Source organism: Castanea sativa, chromosome 1 (genome assembly GCF_040712315.1).
Source record: "Castanea sativa cultivar Marrone di Chiusa Pesio chromosome 1, ASM4071231v1".
NCBI lineage: Eukaryota > Viridiplantae > Streptophyta > Magnoliopsida > Fagales > Fagaceae > Castanea > Castanea sativa.
The window spans coordinates 16,803,852-16,826,676 of record NC_134013.1 but is presented as its reverse complement, the minus strand read 5'-3'; the positions used below and the strand labels follow the sequence as shown (position 1 = coordinate 16,826,676).

At 33.1% G+C, this 22,825-nt stretch overlaps 2 protein-coding genes across 3 annotated transcripts; one reads left to right on the top strand and one right to left on the bottom strand.

Moving 5' to 3' along the window:
* Positions 1 to 182: 182 nt before the first annotated feature.
* LOC142608958 (NAD(P)H-quinone oxidoreductase subunit U, chloroplastic) lies at positions 183 to 12,589 on the bottom strand. Of its 2 annotated transcripts, none has more exons than XM_075780608.1 (5): positions 12,222 to 12,589; positions 11,936 to 11,997; positions 11,743 to 11,832; positions 11,459 to 11,599; positions 183 to 508 (listed from the first exon to the last, which is right to left on the bottom strand). In XM_075780608.1, exons 1-5 carry the CDS (start codon positions 12,478 to 12,480, stop codon positions 314 to 316), a joined length of 747 nt encoding a protein of 248 aa, XP_075636723.1. In that variant the 5' UTR covers positions 12,481 to 12,589; the 3' UTR covers positions 183 to 313. The 2 variants fall into 2 exon arrangements, with proteins under 2 accessions (XP_075636723.1, XP_075636727.1); XM_075780612.1 differs by lacking the exon at positions 183 to 508 and adding an exon at positions 8,262 to 8,517 and having other exon boundaries at positions 12,222 to 12,583.
* A 4,728-nt stretch (positions 12,590 to 17,317) lies between these two features.
* LOC142620103 (protein ACTIVITY OF BC1 COMPLEX KINASE 3, chloroplastic) lies at positions 17,318 to 22,559 on the top strand. The gene is made up of 7 exons (XM_075793531.1): positions 17,318 to 17,785; positions 17,885 to 18,112; positions 18,772 to 19,107; positions 19,222 to 19,777; positions 20,198 to 20,384; positions 20,494 to 20,860; positions 22,054 to 22,559. The coding sequence occupies exons 1-7, from the start codon at positions 17,462 to 17,464 to the stop codon at positions 22,180 to 22,182; spliced, it is 2,127 nt and encodes a 708-aa protein (XP_075649646.1). The 5' UTR covers positions 17,318 to 17,461; the 3' UTR covers positions 22,183 to 22,559.
* The last annotated feature ends 266 nt before the right edge of the window (positions 22,560 to 22,825 follow it).

Here is a 22,825-nt window from a genome sequence, read left to right as displayed (position 1 = left end):
TAGCCATTAACATTATTGAGTAAATTCAAACGTCTCCACATTGTTTTAAGAAGTACAACTAGGCACATATCATAAACTGTTACTTTCAAGAGTATGATTAACATACAAAACAAATGTAATAATACAAATCTGTATTATTACATATATACACATCTCATTATGGCAAACACATATGCCTGATTTTGACTTCCCCAAACCTAGTAGACAAGATAAGCAATACTAGAAACATGACCCAGGATACTACTAGAGCTATTGTCAACTTCTTTGCTTTCTCTTTAGAAATCATGCATGCAGTCGTGGCTCTTTCATGCTTTCATTTTGCAACTCGCTCCCTTTCCAATGCTGCGGCTGTCAGGGCGTGTGCTTGCTTCGACTCTTCATTGGCAACTTCCACTGCATGCTCCAATCTTTTGAATTTGACGATAACAATAGGTGCAGTTGCACTGCCACACGTACAACAAATGTTGGTGTCTAACCACTTGAAGAACTTGCATGCACGGTCATCATCCTGCAGAATACAATACAACACATAAACAAGAAAACAACGAATTGGTTCTTTATTTTGCCAATACTTGGATATGGTACTTACTAGTGACCAATAGCGACAAATATAAAACATACTACTAAATGTATGAAGTTTCAGGGAAGTCCTAATGATGCAGCTGTCAACGTCACAAAAATGATCATCATAACTGGAGAGATAGTTACTCATTTCCGACATTGGCATATGTTGGGCTTGAAAAAGAAAAATAGAGGATAAGGTGCATATGTAAGTAATCAATATAACGGAAGAAATAAGTGAGCTAAATAACATCAACCTCATAAGCAACTTTCATAGAAATAAGTTGAACTGCTAGTTTGCTGCTTAACTACTGAATCCCAAGAGTAAGTACCAATCCAAAACACAAACTAGTTTAATTTATCAAGATTTTTAGTCATTTCTCAAATTCATTGAAAGTGAAAGTGCTACCTCTAAACTATTAAAGATCAAAACTTTGTAAAAAAGCAAATTAACTAATAAACAGAGAGGACTAAAATGTTACAGTGTTTTAGTCTTAGAGGCAGCAATGCAAACATATGCTATATATGTTTCAAAGCAAGAGTTAATGATATGGATTTTTTTTTTTTTTTTTACATTGGCTTAAAAGTACAAGGACTAATTAAATATTGGCAAAAATGCACTTTTGGTCCCTACATTTTGGGTCAATTCCTATTTTGGTCCCAAAATTGATTTCTTTGCTAATGTCATCCCTAAAAAAAGAAAATCGTTTTTAAAATGGTCCTTTCCGTCAGGCTAGAAACGGAGAAATCTGACGTGGCTAACGGAATGCCCTATTTGCTGACGTGGCGCTGACGTGGCTATTAAAATATTATTAAAAAAGATTATTTGGCAAATTTTAAATGCCATGTCAGCATTTTAATTTTTTTAAATAAAGCCACGTCAGAAATTTTATATAAAAAAGAAATTAAATTTAAAAAAAAAAACCTTAAATCTAATTTAATTAAAAAAACAACTTGTTTCTCAAAAAAAAAAAAAAAAAAACTAGGTGTTCTTCGTGTTCTTCCCATCAAACCCAGGAAGAACTCAAACCCACATTCCCAAAAAAAAAACCCAGCAACCAAACAACAAACACATACCCAGATCGGCAGAACCACAACAGCACACCACAACAGAAACAAAACCCAAACCAACAGCACACCACACGGCCAAACCCACAAATTTGACCACCACTTCCACCGTCACCCACCAGCCACAACCCCAAATCACAGCAACAGAAAAAAAAAAAAAAAAAAAAAAAAAAAAAAAAAAAAACCACAACTTCTCAAGAAATCACCACCATCCACAGCAAGAAAAAAAGAAAAAAAAGAACCCACAAACCAAATCAACCAAATCGGACCACGACTCCTACGATCCACGCTCCGACCCATGAACAATCAGACCCACGCTTTGATCCACCATTCGATCCACGCTCATGACTCCTTCGATCCACGCAGACCCACGAAGAGAGAACAAAGAACAGAGAAAGAGGGAGAGAAGAAGAAGCCTCCGCGACGTTGGGTGCTGGGTTGGTGGGTTTGGGTCTCGGCGTGAACAGAGAGCAGAGGGAGAGAAGAAGAAGCCTCCGCGACGTTGGGTGCTGGGTTGGTGGGTTTGGGTCTCGGCGAGAACAGAGAGCAGAGGGAGAGAAGAAGAAGTCGCCGCGACGTTGGGTGCTAGGTTGGTGGGTTTGGGTCTCGGCGAGAACAGAGAGCAGAGGGAGAGAAGAAGAAGCCGCCGCGACGTTTGCTGGGTTGGTGGGTTTAGGTCTCGACGGCGAGAACAGAGAACAGAAGGAGAGAAGAGAGGGCAAAGAAAAGAAGTGAGAGAGGAGAGATAATTAGATTTAAGGTTGGGTTGTGTTTGTTGTTGGGTTTGAGTTCTTCCTGTGTTTGATGGAGAAGAACACCTTTTTTTTTTTTTTTTTTTTGAGAAACAAGTTGTTTTTTTAATTAAATTAGATTTAAGGTTTTTTTTTTAAATTTAATTTCTTTTTTATATAAAATTTCTAACGTGGCTTTATTTAAAAAAATTAAAATGCTGACATGGCATTTAAAATTTGCCAAATAATCTTTTTTAATAATATTTTAATAGCCACGTCAGCGCCACGTCAGCAAATAGGGCCTTCCGTTAGCCACGTCAGATTTCTCCGTTTCTAGCCTGACGGAAAGGACCATTTTAAAAACGATTTTCTTTTTTTAGGGATGACATTAGCAAAGAAATCAATTTTGGGACCAAAATAGGAATTGACCCAAAATGTAGGGACCAAAAGTGCATTTTCGCCTTAAATATTTCAAAAGATAAAAGACCATTTTGAAACAAAGGGTAAAAATTGAGGACCAAATGTGTAATTATTATTATTATTATTATTATAGAGAGCTAACAAGATACTGGTACTTTTGGTTTTGACTCATCAGTGACTAAAGATTCTGGAAAGAAACAAGGTGTCTTACATTAAAATAACTGAAACAATTGTCATATGTTAACAATGTTTTGTGTGGTTAACAATGCTTATTTCAGTGACTCTTAAATTTTGCTTAAAAAATAAGCTGAACAAAAATACCAAGGAAACTGAAAAAAGTTAATCTTTTAAAAAGCAAAATATAAACAAACAAAAATGCCAAACTAAGCCATTAACAACAACACCTTCATGTGAAATTATCTACAAGATTACCATTAAGCAGTGCTAAACAGGTACAAGCAATGACTAATAAGAACCATTTTGATTTTCCCCTATAAAATTTTTAATGCAGCAACCAATGCATTAATAAGAGGAAGAAAATTTGAGTTCTTGCATATTAGCTGTAAAAATAATTGAGTAAGAATAGTGTTGTGTGTTCAATGTCAGTGAATAATCTCTATAAACAAGTTAACCACAAATTTCTTGTCTAACTCCTAAACAAAAAATGTGCAGCAAGACATACTTGCTGCATCAATATCCCTAAAGACCTATCACCATATCACCATAAATAAGTTTCCAACATACATACTATCCACATATCACCATAAATTTATATGGTAAAAAGAAAATTTGAATGGTACATATATCAAACACCTTCATGTGAAATTATCTGGAAGATTACCATTAAGCAGTGCTAAACAGGTACAAGCAATGACTAATAAGAACCATTTTGGTTTTCCCCTGAAAAATGTGCAGCAAGACATACTTGCTGCATCAATATCCCTAAAGACCTATCACCATAAATAAGTTTCCCACTTACAGACTACCCACATATCACCATAAATATAAATGGTAAAACGCAAATTTGAATGGTACATATATCAAAATTTCCAAAAAATCACCAGATATTTTCTTCTCCTTTTTAATGGGAAAAATTTTCAAAGAAACCAGGAATTCTTGATGTGCAGCACAAAAATTGAAATCATAATGATCATAAAGCTAAGTCTGAATCTTAAGCAAAACGAACAAAAAAAACAAACCCAGCAAATCCACATCTCCGTTTATAGGTTTGATCATCACGCGTTTCAAACAAGAATAAAAAAGTATTGAAATCCAATTCTCAAAATAGAATGAAACAAAGAGAAAACACACACACAAATCACAGTAATGAGATTATTGTGAAAGTAATATGTACCTATGATTTTTAGAACACGAAAGATCCACAATTCACAAACTCAAAAACCCATTTACCCAGAAATTAAACAAATGGGTCAGCAAGTGAAATTGGAAGAGGCGTGAAATGGGTTTATGGGAACAGAAGTGTTAGGCTGGGAGAGGAGTGAAATTGGAAGAGGGTGAAATGGAGCTCGATCGGAAGAGAGGTGTCATGGGTAGGAGAGGAGTGAAATTGGGGAAGAGGGTGAAATGGGTTTATGGAAGGAAGAGTACACTCTAGCGTCGGACTGGGGTTGTCTTCCTCATGGATTTCTCATCTGAGCTCTTCGCTGGCATTGGAGTGATCAAGGTCTTCCTCGTGGATTTCTCTAGTGGGCGTGGAACTCTCTGAAGGCACAGGCTTTAGCTAGGGCAAAGTGAGGAGTGAATAGAAGAAAAAAAGGAAAAAAAAAAAAGAAAAGAATAAAACACAACCCTTATATACTTTCAGCTGAGCTACAGTACCCGTATCAAAAAATAACAATCTGCGTTTTTAACTTATTTGCTACAGTGTTTTTAGTTTTCAGTTTTCAACAATATAAGCGGGATCCAAACGAACCCTTATTTTAAAAACATCTAAATAAGTTGGAGGATAACCATTCTCCTCTACTTTCTTCTCCACTACCCTCCTTCCCTCTACTCTCCTTTCTCTCAAAACTTCCAAACATAGCATTAGTTTTTCCTCATTTGTGTTTAGTTGGAAGGGTAGAAGAGTGGAAGGATAGAAAACATATTTGTTTGGTTGAGAAGAAAAATGAAGGGATAGAAAATGAAGTTAATATAAACTTACAATTATGTCCTCATTAAATAAAACAAAAAATAACATAATTTTTTTAGCAAAAAAATTGTGTATGTACAAGTGGATGGAGAAAGGGATAAAAAAAAAAGCAACTGAACCATAAAGCAACTTGACCAAAAAAAAAATGGACGGAGAAAGGAAAAAAAAAGCAACCCAACTTGGACGAATTGGGCATTTTTGTCAGCTCAACTCATCCTCTCCCATATCTCCAATTTGCTTTCCATTTTGAAGAGAAAACTTTTTAGTGGGTCCGAAAAGAAAATACCTGACCTCACCTCACCTCAATTTTTTCTCTCCCAACTCCCAACTAAACACCTCCAAAAAATCCTTCCTCTCCTATTTTCTCTCCTTTATCTTCCATCTACTCTATTTCACTCCAAACAAACACACCCCTAATCAAATTCAACAATTGTGCTCAGTATTTTTCTCAAACTTTTGTCTGTTTTGCGCCTTTGTATTTTCTATTTTTTTCTGAATCTAGGTACTTTTTCTGTGTTAAAGTTTTTTTTCTTCCCCCTTCCAATAAAACAAGAGGAAATCATACCATAATTTGTTTCATGAATTAAAATGGTGAAGTCAGATATGATTATGCTTTTCACAATGAGTGGATCAGAGACTACAATTAGGGGGTGTTTGGTTTGTGTTTTCAAACAACCATTTTCAGTTTTTAAGCAACATTTCATGTATTTTCATACAATTTTTCACCCACACATATTTCCATAAATGTTTTTAAACAACAATTTTCAATTTTTAAACACATATAACAAACGGGCCCTTTAATCTTCTAAGCTTATTTATGCACATTTAACTGTGGAAACAAATATGATGGTTTCTAAAAAATTTATAAAAGAAGGGGGGGGGGGGGGTGTGATAGGCTGGCACAATGAATAATGTATTAGCACACAACACAACACAGCACACATAGATTTAGGGCAACCAAAATAATATTTTAGAGTCACAATCACAGTGTATCATTTGTCAGACGGATTTTTTTTTTTTTTAAGCCTTATAGCCCCTCTTCCAACAAAGAAATTAAACCATAAAATTAGTTGTCGACTCTGTAAAAATAAAATTAGCAATTTAGCATTTGACCGAAATCATACAAATAACAAATAACAAATTTCAAAACTCTTACCTACCTCTACTGAAAATGAAATGATAATTTTGGATTAGATTAAGGGAACATTCCTACTGCATGAAAATGAAATGAATTGATGCATTAGATTTCAAGAAAAATAAAAATCACATATGTTCGAGATTGAAAAAGAAAACATGAGAAATAAAATGAAAATTCTTGGAGAGAGAGAAAGGGGTGGATTGAGGTAGCAATGCTAGCAAGCAAGGTCGAGATGCCGAGAGAGAAGCTAGGAGTGGAGAAGCAAATTGGAAAATGGAAGGAATGGTCAATTGTTTTAAGCTTGGGATATTATGGGAGGGTGAGATAAAAACAAAATGCCCTCCTCTGTATTTGAAAATTTTTAAAAAAGGGAAATAAATATACTGGATTAATCTATACTACTATTTAAGGGGCTTCCCCTGTTTGAATTCCTCATTTTTTAGTTCAAAAATTTCCCTATAGTCCTATGTTTAAGTAGAGACAAAACTAAAGGAGAATCCGGTAAAAATGTAACTCTAACTCCCACTAAAACATTGCCTAAAAAATAGGACCACTCTCCTATTAATTTTTAAATTGATTTATTCACTTATAAATTAGATTTTTAAAATAAAATTTATATATATAAAATAATTAAATACAATTTTTTTTTCTACAAAATAGGACCACTAAAAAAAAAGCCTCATCACACGCGCTTCGCGCCTGTGATGAAGCTAGTATTTATTTATGGACTTGGCTTGGGTCCAATAATTTAGTGCATTAAACCTATTATTATAATGGTGACACGTGTTTAGTTTTATCTTTTATTTGCAAACTGAAAACTCATACTTCAATCAGCATGCTTGAAATGGACTAGTACAAAAAATGTTAGTTTTAGACCCTGGCTAACAAAGTTTTAAGTCTAAGTAGTTATTAAGTCAAATCGTGAACGGTTTTTGATTAATGCAATCAATTATTAAATTTTTGTAAGCAATAAAGATAGTGGAAACTAGCCTCATCACACGCGCTTTGCGCGTGCAATGAGGCTTTTTTTAGTATAAAAAAAACTCTGTTTTTATTTTATATATATATAATTTTTATTTTGAGAATCTAATTTATAAGTGAATAAAACAAAAGTATATAATTTATAAGTGCATAAAACAATTTGAAAATTAACAGGAGAGTGGTTCTATTTTTTAGGCAATGTTTTAGTGGGAGTTAGAGTTGCATTTTTACTGAATTATCTTTTAGTTTTGTTTATATTTAAACATAGGGGTGTAAGGGCATTTTTGAATTAAAAAAATGAGGAATCCAAACAGGGGAAGCTCCTTAAATAATAGTATAGATAAACAACACAACAATACCATAACGAGAAAATCAATGAATAATGATTTTATTTAGCAAAAAAAAAAGAATAATGATTCTAAAGTAAAAATCATTTGAGGGGCTTTGTTTATATAAACGTATTTTATCCATTTGTTTTGTTTAAAAACTATCTATACTACTATTTAAAGGGCTTCTCTTGTTTGAATTCCTCATTTTTTTGTTCAAAAATGGTCCTACACTCCTATGTTTAAGTAGCGATTGAACTAAAGGACAATTCGGTAAAAATATAACTCTTAACTTCCACTAAAACGTTACCTAAAAAATGGGGTCACTTTCCTGTTGATTTTCAAATTGATTTATCCATTTATAAATTAAATTTTCAAAATAAAAATTTTATATATAAAATAAAAACATGTTTTTTTCAACAAAATAAGACCTCTTAAAAAAAAAAAAAAAAGCCTCATCACACGCTTTCGCGCATGCGATGAGGTTAGTATATCTGTACTACTATTTAAGGAGATTTTCCTGTTTGAAATCTTCATTTTTTTTTTTTTCAAAAATGCCCATACATCCCTATATTTAAGTAGAGACAAAACTAAAAGACAATCCAGTAAAAATACAACTCTAACTCCTACTAAAACATTACCTAAAAAATAGGGTCACTCTCCTATTGATTTTTAAATTACTTTATTCACTTAGAAATTAGATTATCAAAATAAAAAATTATATATATAAAATAAAACGCAGGATTTTTTTTTAATTAAAAAAAAAAAATCTCATTGCATGCGCAAAGCGTGTGATGAAGCTAATAAACCTTCTCTCGTGCAATGAGGCTAGTAAACTTATAATTGGTCTATAAATTAGAAAATAAGTTGAAACAAACAAATCCTTTAGAAAAAATGCCTTTTTCATATGAATATAAAATTGTTTTTCAACAAGAAACTTTATATTAATAATAATCTTGAGGGGCCTGAAGAATTTTTATGCCCCTTTCATTTTTCCTCCTCCAAACTGAAATAAATGCATCCCCCATCCGCGACATGCATGATCTATCGATTAAGGCCAATAGATAGTATGACTGACAATATGAACCACCCTAACATGAAGTATCCCACCAATCTTGTTGGTCCCACATCCTCTGGTTCCTGCCAGGTAAAAGTTTACAGAATAATTAATTACACTATTACAGTTAAGTTTAGGAAAGAGTGAGAGATTGTGTTACCAATCATTATTGTATGCACCGTACACGTGCATTACCTTCCTCAGTATCTCCTGTTTGGATTTTTTTTTCATCACTTATCACTCATCACTTAAAATATCTCAATTTTCTATACCCACACGTTTGGCACACTTCACTCACCTTCTCATCACTCAATTTTTCTACTTTTTTGTGAAACTCATTCCTGTAAAGTGGCCAGACCCTTCAACCACAAAACAAAAACAGTAACAACAACAACAGCAACAACAACAATAACAGCAGCAACAACACCCATCTCTCCCAAAACACAAACTCGAACCCATAAAAATTTAAGAATTTCCCTCTCCTCGTCAGGACCGTCACTGGTGAACAACATTCATCTCTCCGACGTGTACGGTGGCATGATGGGGTGGATTATTTTTGTGTGAATGTACATGTTTGTGGGTTTATGTTTGTATGTTAGTGTGTTAGAGAAAAGATTGAGAGAAGTGAAAAAAAAAAAAAAAAAAAAAAAAAAAAAAAAAAAAAAAAAAAAAAAAAAAAGAAGAAGAAGAAGAAGAAGAAGAAGAAGAAGAAGGAGAAGAAGAGAACCCAGAAACCCAGTGAAGAGGAATGAAAAAAAAAATGCAACCAAACCCAGAAACCCAATGTGAAAAGGAAAAAAAAAAAAAAAAGGAAGATGAAGAAGACCATACCAGCAGCGTGAAAGGGAAAAGAAAAATGGAAGAAGAAGACCCATGTGAAAGGAAAAATAAAAAAATAAAGAAGAAGAAGACCACCTTACCGAACCCAGTGAGAAAAAAAAGGGGTCAAAAGTTGCAGCTGACCTAACTAGTGGGTCCCTTAGTGTATGTTTAATTACGGAAATGCCATTAAAAACAGAGTTATGGAAACTGAAAACAACAAAAATGTTTTTCAGTTTCCATAATTCATCACTCAAAAATCAGAGAATTGAGTGATGGAAACAATAACTGGAAAAAAAAAATCCAAACAAGCCTCTCAGTCATGGGTCCCACCATTTTTGAGTTATGGGTAATAGAAATAGAGTTATGAGTTATGGAAATATGAAATCCAAACACCTCCAGACATGTGATTTTTTTTTTTTTAGAGAAATGATATGTTTTGGTATGTACAACAAACAACGGCATATATAGCTTTAAATTTGAACTAATGAGATACCATTTTTCACTTTTAACATGAGTGATGGACAGTAAATTTTATATCTTCCCTTTATCGATGTAATGGTGATATGTGTAATCATTCTCATATATATGGGGTAATTCTACACTCACTGCATGTGACAGGGGTTACAATTTACAAATAATATATAGTTTTATTGTTCATAAGTTGTAATTTTATTATCACGATAGTTGTGAAAAATTGTGTATCTATAGACTTTTTCTATATATCCTAATCAACCCAAGAAAAATATATGACATGTTAATTTAGTTGTCATTTGATTTGTGGTAATTTTTTAGAACTCCCAAAATCCTCTCAAGATTTGTAAGGATCCCATGTTAGATTGTAAATAGCTTATAAGGGAAAACGTTCACAGGAAAATGGATTCTTGTTTTAGGGGCTTGAGAAAGTTCTATATTTTTAAGTGACAATTATACCCAAAATTAAATACCCATTGAGTATCTAAAATAATTGGCAAAAATTTAATTTTATCCCTTAATTTTTACTTCAATTGTCAAAATTAGTTTTTAAGCTTTAATTGTTGTCAATTTTCTTTGTCAAAATGAGTCAATACATTCCTTTTGATCAAATATATATGTTAGCAAATGAAATTGTTTTAAACAATTTTTTTTTTTTAGTATACTACTCATCAAACAATAACATTCATTAAATGGCTTATCTCATGAATGTTTTCAGTTAAATTTTTAATTAAAAAAATTAAACAACATTGTTTTCTAACAAATCTTGACAGAAGGACCAAATTGATTGATTTTAATAAACTGAGTGTTTAAATTGACAAAATTAAATTTTAGGAACTAGTTTTACAATTGAAGTAAAATTCACTAGACTAAATTATTGAATTTTAGCTAAACCTTTTGATAATAAAGTGCTCGTGCAGATATGCTACATGTTCAAATTTTTTTTTTAATAACATGGTTATGTTCACCTTTAAGGATTTTTTTTTAAATTTTAATTTTTATCTCTTATTGAGAATTATTTTAATTTTTTTTAAAATAGAAATAATTTTAATTGAAAATACATAACGCACTAACCATAAAAAGAATAAAACAATTACTTTAATCACATTCCTAATCTAAACAAACATGACTATACTACACTCCGGTCATTTAAGTTCCTAGACATCACATTCTTGAATCCTATGAAATTTTGGATATTAATTAAGGATATATTATTAGATTGCTACCAATCCCTGCGTAGTGTGTTTGGAATAAATTGTTTTAATTTTTAGTTTGATTTTAAAAAATTTATCTGGATAAAGCAATGCTTAACTGTGAAACTTTAGATCAATGTATGCTAAATTATGACCTATACCAATCATGGATGCCCGTGGCTGCAGTCCCTTGCTTTGAAAAAGCAAAAAAGGAACACATGCAAAATGCCTCGAATTGTCTCATCATCTAAAAGGAATTAGAACAAAAAGGGTAGGCCTGAATTGGGTGTTCAGCTAAAATTGAAACTATATCTGCCCTTGTTATAAGAAGGGAAAATATTCGTGCACATTCGGTAGTTTACACTCTATACATACAATGTCTATAATTTCGCATATGTTATTTATTCTTAACACACGAAGGGGTAATGTGTACAAATAATATACGCTAATGAGTGTGCAATAATCAATGCCCTACTAATAAAAATTCATTCAAAAGTGACAATAACGACCGAGATGAGTAAGAAGAGTAGATGGATACCTGCGGTGGAGGAGGGTCCTTAGTAGCTGGTGTTTCATCAACCTCATAAGGCCAAGCGTATCTGTTTGGATTTTCACTCCTAGTCAAGCTCCAATCGTACAGCCTTCTCTCTTCCTCAGTTGACAAAATTGTGTATGATTCCTATTAATTTTATCAGATTAGTCAGAACTGCTTTCCCCTCCCAAATTTTTTTTTTTTAAATGGAAGGGAAAAAAATAGTCTTTCAAATAAATATGTCAAACATTGGATTTCGTTTTATAAAATGGAAATTTCCAGTTACTAACTTTTAGAAGTTCCACTTTCTTGTTGAGTTCTTCTTCATCTAATTCCTGTTTCGTCAGTTCTTCAACTTTGCCTCTGTAAGCAACTTGAACCTGTATAATCAAAAACATGAGAGAGAGAGAGAGTTATCAATTTGGATTGCCCCCCCAAAAAAAAAAAGTAGATTTTAATCCAAAAAAGTATTTGAGTTATGACCTGCTCAAGAGAACATCCACGTTGTAATCCAAGTAGACCATAGTGATCCACATCTGTTATTGCTGCATTCTAAATTGAATTTAATCAAATAATTGCATCATGAGAAAACATTAAGGTTTCAAAAACATAAACAAAAACAAAGAATTTATGTGATGCTCAAACTTTTCACGAATAAAGTAATAAGTGCTCGCTCATCCTGTTAAACATAAACGTATAAAGAGTTCAAAGTTGTCCAAGTAGAAAGTAAAATGCAAAATCAAAAATTGATGAGGCAGATAATGATTACGTATGCCACGAAAAGCTCTTTCGACGTTAAGAGCAGAAATCAAGGATGGAAGTTCTTTTGGAGCTTCAATGGAGCTTTCTGAGTCTGCCTCTGTTGCAACAGTCTCGGCAGGTACTTCACTCGAGCTTCTAATGTGAAATCTGCGTGGCTTGGTTGCAAAAGCTATGGAATTTGTGAAAATGGCACCACCTATTGGCGTCTGAGTCAGGAAATCTTTTCGGGAAATGTACACTGTTGCGGTGGTGGATGACACAGCCATTTGGCTGGGGTGACCGTTTTCTGTTATCTTCTGGATCTTTTTCTGGACTTCGTTGTTTGGTTGCTATTCTAGGAGAAGATAAGGCAAGGACTTTCCATCATTGAATTATTATCTGACTAAATTTGGACTAATGTAGCATAAGAAATCTGTAGTGTAGGTGTCAGTAACGTTGTAATTTTTTTTTAAATTGGAATTTCAACTTAATAGTGTCCATTCTATAAATGCTTGCTAATTTTTTTAATAGAAAAATATAATTTTAAATTATAACGGTCACTCCATACTAACTATATTTATTATCAGATTAATACATCAATCAATCTTTTTTCTAAAAAAAAAAATGCATCAATCAATCTTTGCTATAAGCAAAGTTCAAATCACATATTATTTATTAAAAATTTAGACTTTAAATGCGTCACAATAAATCTCATACTTTTCAACATTGAACCAAATATAACCAAGAACTAAGGGCGATAAAGAAATCAAAAGGCTGAATCAAAACTAGTAGAAAACTTCAATTTGGTCCAGTTTTTAAAGGATTTTGAATCATTACGATTTTTAATCGCAAAAAGGGATCGAAATGACATTGATCTAGTACCAACCACAAGGTTAATAACACCAAATCAAAAGTACAAAGAGTTTGTCTGCAATTAACTAGTGTGCGATTGGGTTTTGCTTAAAAGATTTTTGCTGTCTATCTCAGTTTATTTTGCAAATCAACTTTTAGCTTTTGAAATAAGCTAATTTTTAGTTTTTTATTACACATTTAATATAAAAGTTATTAAAAATTTATATCTTTTGATAAGCATTATGCAAATAAGTTACCACAAATAAGCAAAATCTAAATGCACTTGGCACTCCTAAACCTCAAAGATCAAAGAATCTTTTTCAATTGGGCCGCGGATGAAAAGTATCATTGTTTATTTTAGCTTATTATAATAATCTATTTTGGAGGAAAAAACATAATAATCTTCTTTTTCTTTTCTTTTTTCAATGAAAACTAGGTCTACATACACAATGTACTATGCATCCTAGCTTTAAAGCTATTTTGTTTTCTTTTATTTTTACTATTTAGGTGGAAACCATTAGGCACTGGACTTTAGGTTGGCATAACTACCCATACAATTGACGTCATCAAATTGTATCAATGCCGGACTAATTAGTGCTAATGGCATGTAAAAGAGATGAGTAAACAATAAACATAAAAGATGAAAAAACACTTTAGTTTTACGCGGAAAACCATTAGTAAAAGAGAGGTGAAAAGCTACGATTTGAAGTAAAGAGACACTCTACTTCAAGTCGCATCACTATATATGCCTCCGACTTAGGTCCTTCTCACTCTTTACAGATTTGCTTCTATACTCTTATAGTATTTTAAGGACATATGTACGACTCAAATTTAGTTATACTTTGGACACATGGAAGGCTAGATGAATATAAAGCCCCTTGTGTGAAATGGCTATTCTACTCACATCATTAAGGATCTAGTGTAGCATTTACATATAATTTTATTAATTTCTTAAAATATTTTTTAAGTCTACATATAATTTTGACACCATCCAATGTAGCATTCCTTATTACTTTTTTCCACATAATTACACATAGAAAGTAACTTGATAATAAAGGTTAGCCCTATTAATCGATATATACTTTCTCTCGTGTAAACAATTGCTTTTCAACTTAGGATGAGTTATGCAAAACTTCTTGAAACTAGACTTTTTGAAAAGAAAAAAATAATTGTAGAATGAAAATGAACTTTTTGAAAAAGTTAGAAGTGTTTGGTAAAAGGCTAAAAGCTATAAAAAAGTGTGGTTTCAATAATCTAAGCATTTGACTGACATCAGCTACCAAAAGTATTGTTTGAGGTATAAATTATCAAAATTGATAGTATATATAAATAGAAACTCTATCATATTTGTGGTATTTTTTTTTAAAATGAAAAAATGATTAGAGGGGGAGGCGATCAGTGTGACTTTCCTACCTAAGTGTGACTATAATAGCACCCTAACTACTCACAGACTAAAACCCCACACCACAACCATCGATGAACTTGTGATTTTACACTCTTAATAATATTAATTATTATTCTCTTAAGTGTCATACTAATAGTGGGTATTTATTATTATTCTTTTAAGTACCATAATAATAATGGCTATTATTATTATTATAATTTTATTATTATTAATGACTTTTTGTATATATGTGTCATAATAAATGTTATATATATATATATATATATATATATATATATATATATATATATATATATACACTTCTAAAAAAAGGGTAATTTAAGGATAAAAATGTTTAAAAAATTGATAATTTTGTAACTTGAATAGATAAAAAAAAATTTATCATTAATTGAGCCGTCCATGACTCAAGAATCAAGATACTTTGTACTATTTTTTTTCTTCTTAGTAAAGTTACATTATTTCTTATAAAAAAATAAATAAATAAATAAATAAGAGAGAAAGTAATTTGGTCTCTTTATTGCATTTTCAACGTTGCACCTCCCAAGTCCCAACTATCATTTGGAAAACGTCCTAACTAAAAGTCAATAATTACATTTTGGAAAGTTACCAACGTGCCCTCATTTTTTTTTTGGGGGGCGGAGAATGGACATGCCCTCATTTAATAAGTCAATAAAAAAGTTATATCTAAGTCATGCCCTGTAAAAAATTGTTAAAGCCAAAACCTATTTTAACCAAGAGTTACCAAGTTGTTTGCAACTACGGCATGGTTCATTTGGATAAACCGAAACAAAACTAGGTTGATGGAGAAGACGTTACCACTGGGAAGCATTGGAGATGCTGCAAAAAAATTCCTGCAGCAATTTTGGTCAAGCCGAGAGGAACCCTGCAATGGAAATCAAACTCAAAGACGCAAGTGGCTGCCACCTAAATCGGGTAAGTATAAAACAAACTTTGCCGGCGCAATGTTCAATGAGTGATGAAGTTGGAATTGGTATTGTGGTTTGGGACTCTTTGGGTCAGGTTTTGGCAGTAATGGCTGAAAAGAAAAAATCAGAAACCACATAATGTGGAGAGCTTGGAAATGATAGCAGTTTCACGTGCGGTGATTTTTGCTTCAAAAATCGACTTACAACAACGCGAATTTGTGTTAAATTATAAATTGTCTCAAAAGCTTAAACTATTGAAATATGGTAAATTTAATCTTTTAACCAATACTTCTAACACTCTTCCTCATGTGTGGGCCGAAACTACCTTTTAATAGATGAGGCTCAACATGTGGGAATTTAAATGGGAGGTAGAGTGGAGGAGATAAGGATCGAACTCAGGATCTCATACTCTAATACCATGTTAAATTACCAATTGTCTCAAAAACGTAAGCTATTGGGATATGGTAAATTTAATCATTTAACCAATACTTCGAACAATTTGAAGGTCAAAAATTGGTATCAAGGCTCTTCAAACGGGTGATATGTTTTCCTCATCCTTTGGCCATTTAGTCAGAGACACTTTAATTCATGTTAACTCCTTTCGGAGTTTTTTTTTTTCTCACATTGTTAGGCAGGGCAATGCCATTACACACTTTGGCCAAGAGAGCAAGGCTTTCATTTCCTTGTTAGTTTGGATGGTATTTGTTCCGTCTGTTGTAGACGCTTTTGTTTCTGTGGATTCAATTTTCAAGCTTGGTCCTGTTTCTAAATAATAATAAAAAAAATTTAACCAAAGTTTGGTTACAAATTACATTGCAGCCTAATACTACAAATCTACTTAAATTTTTTTTATTGGATGAGAATTTAAACAAATCCAATATTTGATTATATTTTCTTCTTATATCCTTTATGCTTGCCAAATTTCCAAAATATCAAATATTAATAGCTATGTCATCAATCAAATATTTAAATTTTAAGTTTTTGTAGTCTAAAATATGTATAAAAAATAAGTTTATGAAACGAATAGTAAATAATATTTAATTGACAAAAAATCTAATATGTATACTAAGAACATAAAGAACATGCAATCTAAAGGTTAAATTTTCAAAATATATAGTCATGTTAATCTTTTTAGTAAGAGTTGTAGTCTTAGACTATAACTAAGTTTATAACCAAATTTTGTCTTTTTTCAAATTATTGATATATGGTGAATGATTATTGGTAGGTGAAAAAATTATTTCAGTAGTGGGCTTAGATGAAAATCAGTAAGAATTAGACACAACAATAGTTTGTAAAAATATTATAAAATAATTGTGCCATGTGGAAAAACATTAACTCCAAACCAATTTGAATGAATTCCTCCAATCTAAGTCATAGCGATTTATAAGATTATCTATATGTATTACTTAATAATCCTGTTAATAAATGCCCTTAAAGAATTTGTATATTTTAGAAATCCCTTAATGTATTTGTTAATTGATTATTATTAAAAAAAAAATTGATATCATTTTCAAAGAAAATATAAAAAATTCTTTTAAAAAATCAATTGTTACTATTTAAAATTATATAACTAAAATTATATAGTTACTTTTTCATGAAAAATGGAAAAAATTGTCAAAAAATTCAGTCACTTTTTTTTTTTTTTTTTCACAAAAAAAAAAAATTTCTTAAAATGGTTTTCCTACGCACAAATTATAAAACTATATAGTCTGGCCACGTAATGGGAAGGTAGCTTCAAAAATCTGTTTTACACTAAATTTATTTTCAACAATATACAGAGAGAGTCGCACACTAAAATTTTGTGGTATGGAACGAGCCAAAGAGTTAAGCAGATCCACTGGAGGCTGTGGAGCATACACATGGGCATGGTGGTACTGGTAGTTGGTCAATTTCTTGAAACTTAAAAATTAAAAACACCACTACCACATGACATGACCGCTCGGTGGCTTAACAAAATTTACACGCCAAAAAAACATAAACATCCGAAGCCGACTCAGCCTTAATAGTGACTAGATTTGGGTTGGCTTTTCTACTCATCCATTGGCCACTTGCCATTTGCCTTCAAACCCAGTTCCCCACACAGCCATGAGTCTTGTCGTTGCCGTTGGAGCTGGAGCTGGAGTTGGAATTGGAGCTGGTCAACCGTTTTGTTATAGAGGCAGAAGCAGTAGAAGAGTAAGATTATTTAAGACGAGAGCAGCTCTGGTTGAATCGAGACCAAGAGTTGTGCCTGCTGCTGTTACTGTTAGAGATGGCAACAACAACAACAACTCACAGCTTATCTATAGAAAAGGCCTGGATCGAGCCGAGGATATTCAGGCCGAGGCTAGAGCCATGGCTCGTGCCGCCAATGCCACCGTCTATAGCCCCCAACTTCTTGGCCTCAAATACAACTCTCGCCCAATCAAGGTTTCCTTCAATTTCATCAACTGTGTTATATATATATATATATATATATTATATTATCTTAATATTGTGTGATTATTGGTTATGATTGTTTGTGATTAGGTATTGCGGAGGACTGTGCAAATTTTGATTGCGCTGGGTTCGTTTGGGTTAAAGCTGGCGGTAGACCAAAGGAATGGTGTGCTGGATCAAAATAAAAGATTAAGGGCCACTGAGCTGAGACGAATTTTCACTCGATTGGGCCCTACTTTTGTGAAACTAGGTCAGGGCTTGTCCACTAGGCCTGATATATGTCCACCTGAGTATCTCGAGGAGCTCTCTGAACTTCAAGTATGATGAAAAAATTTTATTCTTCCCTTTTTCAATTTTGAGGAAAGCTTGTTTCTGTTGGTTTACTTTACGTAATTAACTTAATTCTAAAGTTTAGGCTTCACATACATATCATAGGATAAATGAAATTTGTGGTATTAAATTCACGTGGTCTTATAAAGTAATCTAATTTATTGGTAAAAGAAATGTAACTCTCATTACTCTTTCATGTATGGGTCCAGTGGCATCATGACATTGTTCTATTTCTATGATGCTCTTAAATTTGTCTAAATGATGTTGATTTCTATTAAATTCCATTTAATTGTATGTTTTAGATTAGGTTAAAATAAAGAAATATATCTTGCCATAACTTAGAGGTCAGGACTTGGTGCAATGGCAAGTGCCTTCCACCAAAAGCGACAGGGTCGTGGGTTTGACTCTGGGAATCAGCTTCTTCAGCAGCCTACCAGTTACCTCTCCGAGTCCCCGAGTCTTGAAAAAATTATGTGGTTTTGTGCAATTTATTTGACGAAGTTATGCAAATGAGGTGAAAGTTCATTAAACAAAGAATTTGAGTTTTGTGGTGAAATCCTTTGTCATGGTTTCTACTCCATAGACAAATATGTTGAGATTTATATTAGATGCTAAGACAAATATCACTCTCATTTGTGACTGAGCAGGATGCTTTACCGACATTCCCAGATGAAGAGGCATTTGGGTGCATTGAGAGGGAGTTGGGACTATCACTTGACTCCATTTACTCATCCATATCTCCACAACCAATTGCAGCAGCAAGTTTAGGTCAAGTTTATAAAGCTCAACTGAAGTATTCTGGACAGATTGTTGCTGTAAAGGTGCAACGCCCTGGTATTGAAGAAGCTATAGGACTTGACTTCTACCTGATAAGAGGTCTAGGATTTCTAGTAAATAAATATGTTGACATAATTTCCAGTGATGTTGTTGCACTTATTGATGAATTTGCAAGCAGAGTTTATCAAGAGCTCAACTATGTGCAGGTTAGTATTGTTGTTAAAAAGACAGAGCATCTGGTCACTAAAGCCTTTGATATCATATTTGTTTTGTATAAGATTCTTTCGGGGTTGAATGATAATTTTGACAGGTCACTGCAGGAGGGTCAGAATGCAAGGCGGTTTAAGAAATTGTATGCTGACAAGGAAGAAGTCCTTGTCCCAGATATTTTCTGGGATTATACCAGTGGCAAAGTATTGACAATGGATTGGGTTGATGGAGTCAAATTAAATGAGCAAGCTGCCATGGAGAAACAAGGATTGAAGGTTTTGGATCTGGTGAACACAGGCATACAATGCAGCCTCAGACAGCTACTTGAGTATGGATATTTTCATGCAGATCCTCATCCTGGTAATCTCTTGGCGACACCAGATGGAAAGCTTGCCTTTCTGGATTTTGGAATGATGAGTGAGACACCAGAAGAGGCAAGATCTGCTATTATTGGTCATGTTGTCCACATGGTGAATCGAGATTATGAAGCTATGGCTCGTGATTACTATGCTCTTGATTTCTTGTCACGTGATGTAGATGTCTCTCCAATTGTACCAGCACTTCGAAACTTCTTTGATGATGCACTTAATTCAACTGTGAGTGAACTAAACTTCAAAACGATAGTGGATGGTCTGGGTGCTGTTTTATATCAATATCCATTTAATGGTGAGTTAATACTGGTCTTGTCAATGACTTTAAAGCCTTAATCTGTAAGTTTCTTTAAATCTGTACAATTACACAGACTTTGGCATTGAACCCTGTTTTATTAGTTACAAAGTAGCCAACGAATGTAGTGGATCTTGTAGCTGATTTGTTTATGATTCATACTCTAGAGTCTGATGTAGTGGGTACTGGGCTCCATTCTGTTGATTCCTTGCTTGTCCTGGAAATAATTAATAATTATCTCCTATTTGGAAGGGAAAAAAGTAACATTTTATTGATTTCTTTGAGTTCACAAGATCTAATTTTTTGCAATCTGAGAACAGCATAGTTGTACTGATTTAAAGAAGTTAAAGCTTTCCACACTACTCTTTTCTTTTCTTTTTTTCTTTCTCTGGAATTTGATGCCATGGCTTGTTATTGCAGTCCCAGCATATTATGCATTGATATTGAGGTCACTCACTGTACTGGAAGGTTTAGCACTTTATGCTGATCCTAATTTCAAGGTGCTGGCAGCATCATATCCATACTTTGCTAAAAGGCTATTAACGGATCCAAACCCATATCTCAGAGATGCTCTTATTGAGCTGCTTTTTAAGGACGGGAAGTTTAGGCATGCCTCTTTGTTTCTATCTTAACTTTATACTTCTTCTGCTTTGATTGGATGTTGTTTGGTTTTATAGACCCACCTGAAACCAAGTTTTTATTTTGGCTCATTCCAGGTGGAATAGACTTGAAAATCTACTGGTACAGGGAAAAAAAGATAGAGATTTTTCTGCAAAAGATGCTTTACAACCAGTTTTGAAGCTATTGTTGGCTCCAGATGGTGAAGAGCTAAGGAATTTAGTCATTAAAGAAGCAGTCCGTGTTAATGAAGCTTTTGTTTTAGGCACAGTTATGGATACCTACAATTCTATCCCTGATCTTATGAGGACCCTAATGTTTAATGGTAATGCAACTGGACCTCTTATGATGAGTGACACTGAACGGGAAAGCATGATAGGGCTTCGAGATCAAGTGTTAAGGATATGGTTTCTTTTGCAATCTTCTGAAAATTTTGATCCAGCACTTTTACAGCCTATTTTACAGGTAGGAACCATAGTTTGCAGCATGATTGTCTTTTTTTTTATTAACTCTTCCTAGTTTTGGTTGGATATATTATTGAGAATAATAGTTTCATAAACATATATTTTTTATTTTTTAAATGCTTCATAAGCATCAAAACAGTTGAAAAGGGGAATAACCACACTAGAACACGCCAATGGTAAAAGATAACAAATCCTAAACTTTTGAAGCTTCCACCATTAATAATTAGGACACACAGCAATCCCTAAAACTTATATCTAGTGGGCATAATAGTTCTCCATATGTATCACTAGAATTGTTTTAATGTGATTTGTTAGCTTTGTCATCAGCACATAGGCTTCATGTTCCATTATCTTCCATTGCCAAATTCACTTGATGATTAAGACATTTATTACCATCACAACCCTTTTTACCGAACTTTAAACATATATCCTATTATCTGCAATTTATCTCCCTTAACTCCTATTTTTTAGATGATTTAATAAGTGAACTTAGCTTTTTTGAGCCTTTTCTTGCCTACATCAATCAAGTAGCTTGAATAGACTTTGGAAGTGAGAGGGGAGGGGGGGGGGGGGGGGGGATGGCAAGGATCTAGGTCTTCAAGTTTGGTTGATAGCTAAAGATTAGATGTGGTGATGACTACAAAGAATTCTAATCCAAGGCTTTTGAAAAATGGCCAAATCATTAATTTAATTTTAATTAGACTTCAAACTAAATTTATTACAACAACAACTTAGCCTTAGTTCCAAAATTTTTAGGTTGGCTATGAATCATTAACAAACTGAAAAGGGTCGGCCACATGTATTTTAGTGTCATTAGTCATTACTGTATCTTCCGTGAAAATCCACAAAAAGTGGTCAATTACTATGTGCTTTGTTAGCAGATATACATATAGGCTAACCTAAAGAACATACTTCTATATTGGATCATTCTTTCTTTTCTCTATTGGTGAGTTTGTGGCTTTCACCTCCTATGAACAAGGCATCTAATTTATTTTGTTACTTGTAAAACATAGATCTATTCTCATCTTTTGCACGTCAAAAAGTTAGATTAAGTAAATCTTTTAGAATTTTATCCTTCTAGCACTTAGATTAGAATCATCATATTATAACACAAATGCTATCTATGTATTAATATCTTAGAAAAACTTATTTATATTTGTTTTTAAAGCTAATTGTTGAAGCATATGTGAGCAGGTGCTTCAGCAACCTGAGGCACGCAGTCTAGGGGGTCGTGTTATTGGTGGCATCACTCAACGTCTTGCTGCACGCTTACTGCAACAAGTACTCCGGATTCCGGCAACTGCTTCTGCTACAACCTTGTGACAATTGAAACAGTTTTTGGGTGGGGTGGAAGATGTATGTTAATATATTTCATGTCAACCTTGATTAAAAAAAAATGCCTGCCACTATCTTCTTCCCATACTTAAATACTATCAATACTTATCAAAATAAATAAATACCTTCAATTGATAAAATGAAAAAAGTAAAAATCAGTTCTGGGATGTAAAAATGTGTATATGGGGTTGAGCAGGAAAGTTCTTCAAATTAAGTTTGTCATGTAAACAAATTGTTGCTTCATAGCTCTCTTACAGGAACGTGTAGGCATGCATGGATGTCAAAACCATTGTATTACATTCCATACAGCATTTGAAATTAGTTTAATTTAATTTGTAGACTGCCTAAAGACTTTTATTTATTAACACTTTGTTATGGCCATTTTACAAGATAATATTGACCAGTTATTTGATGGATAGAATAAAATTGGCCTCTCATTGTTTTATCTCTGGCTACAAATGAGAATCATTATCTGAGAGAAGAAAGTTCTGGACAAAACAATTCTATGGACGTGGAAACAAACTTAGTCATAGCTTTATAACATGAATTATATAACAAAGTGCACTTGTTTAGCATGGATGAGGATGGATGGCACAATTCAAACCCTTATAATATGAATTTAACTGCATGA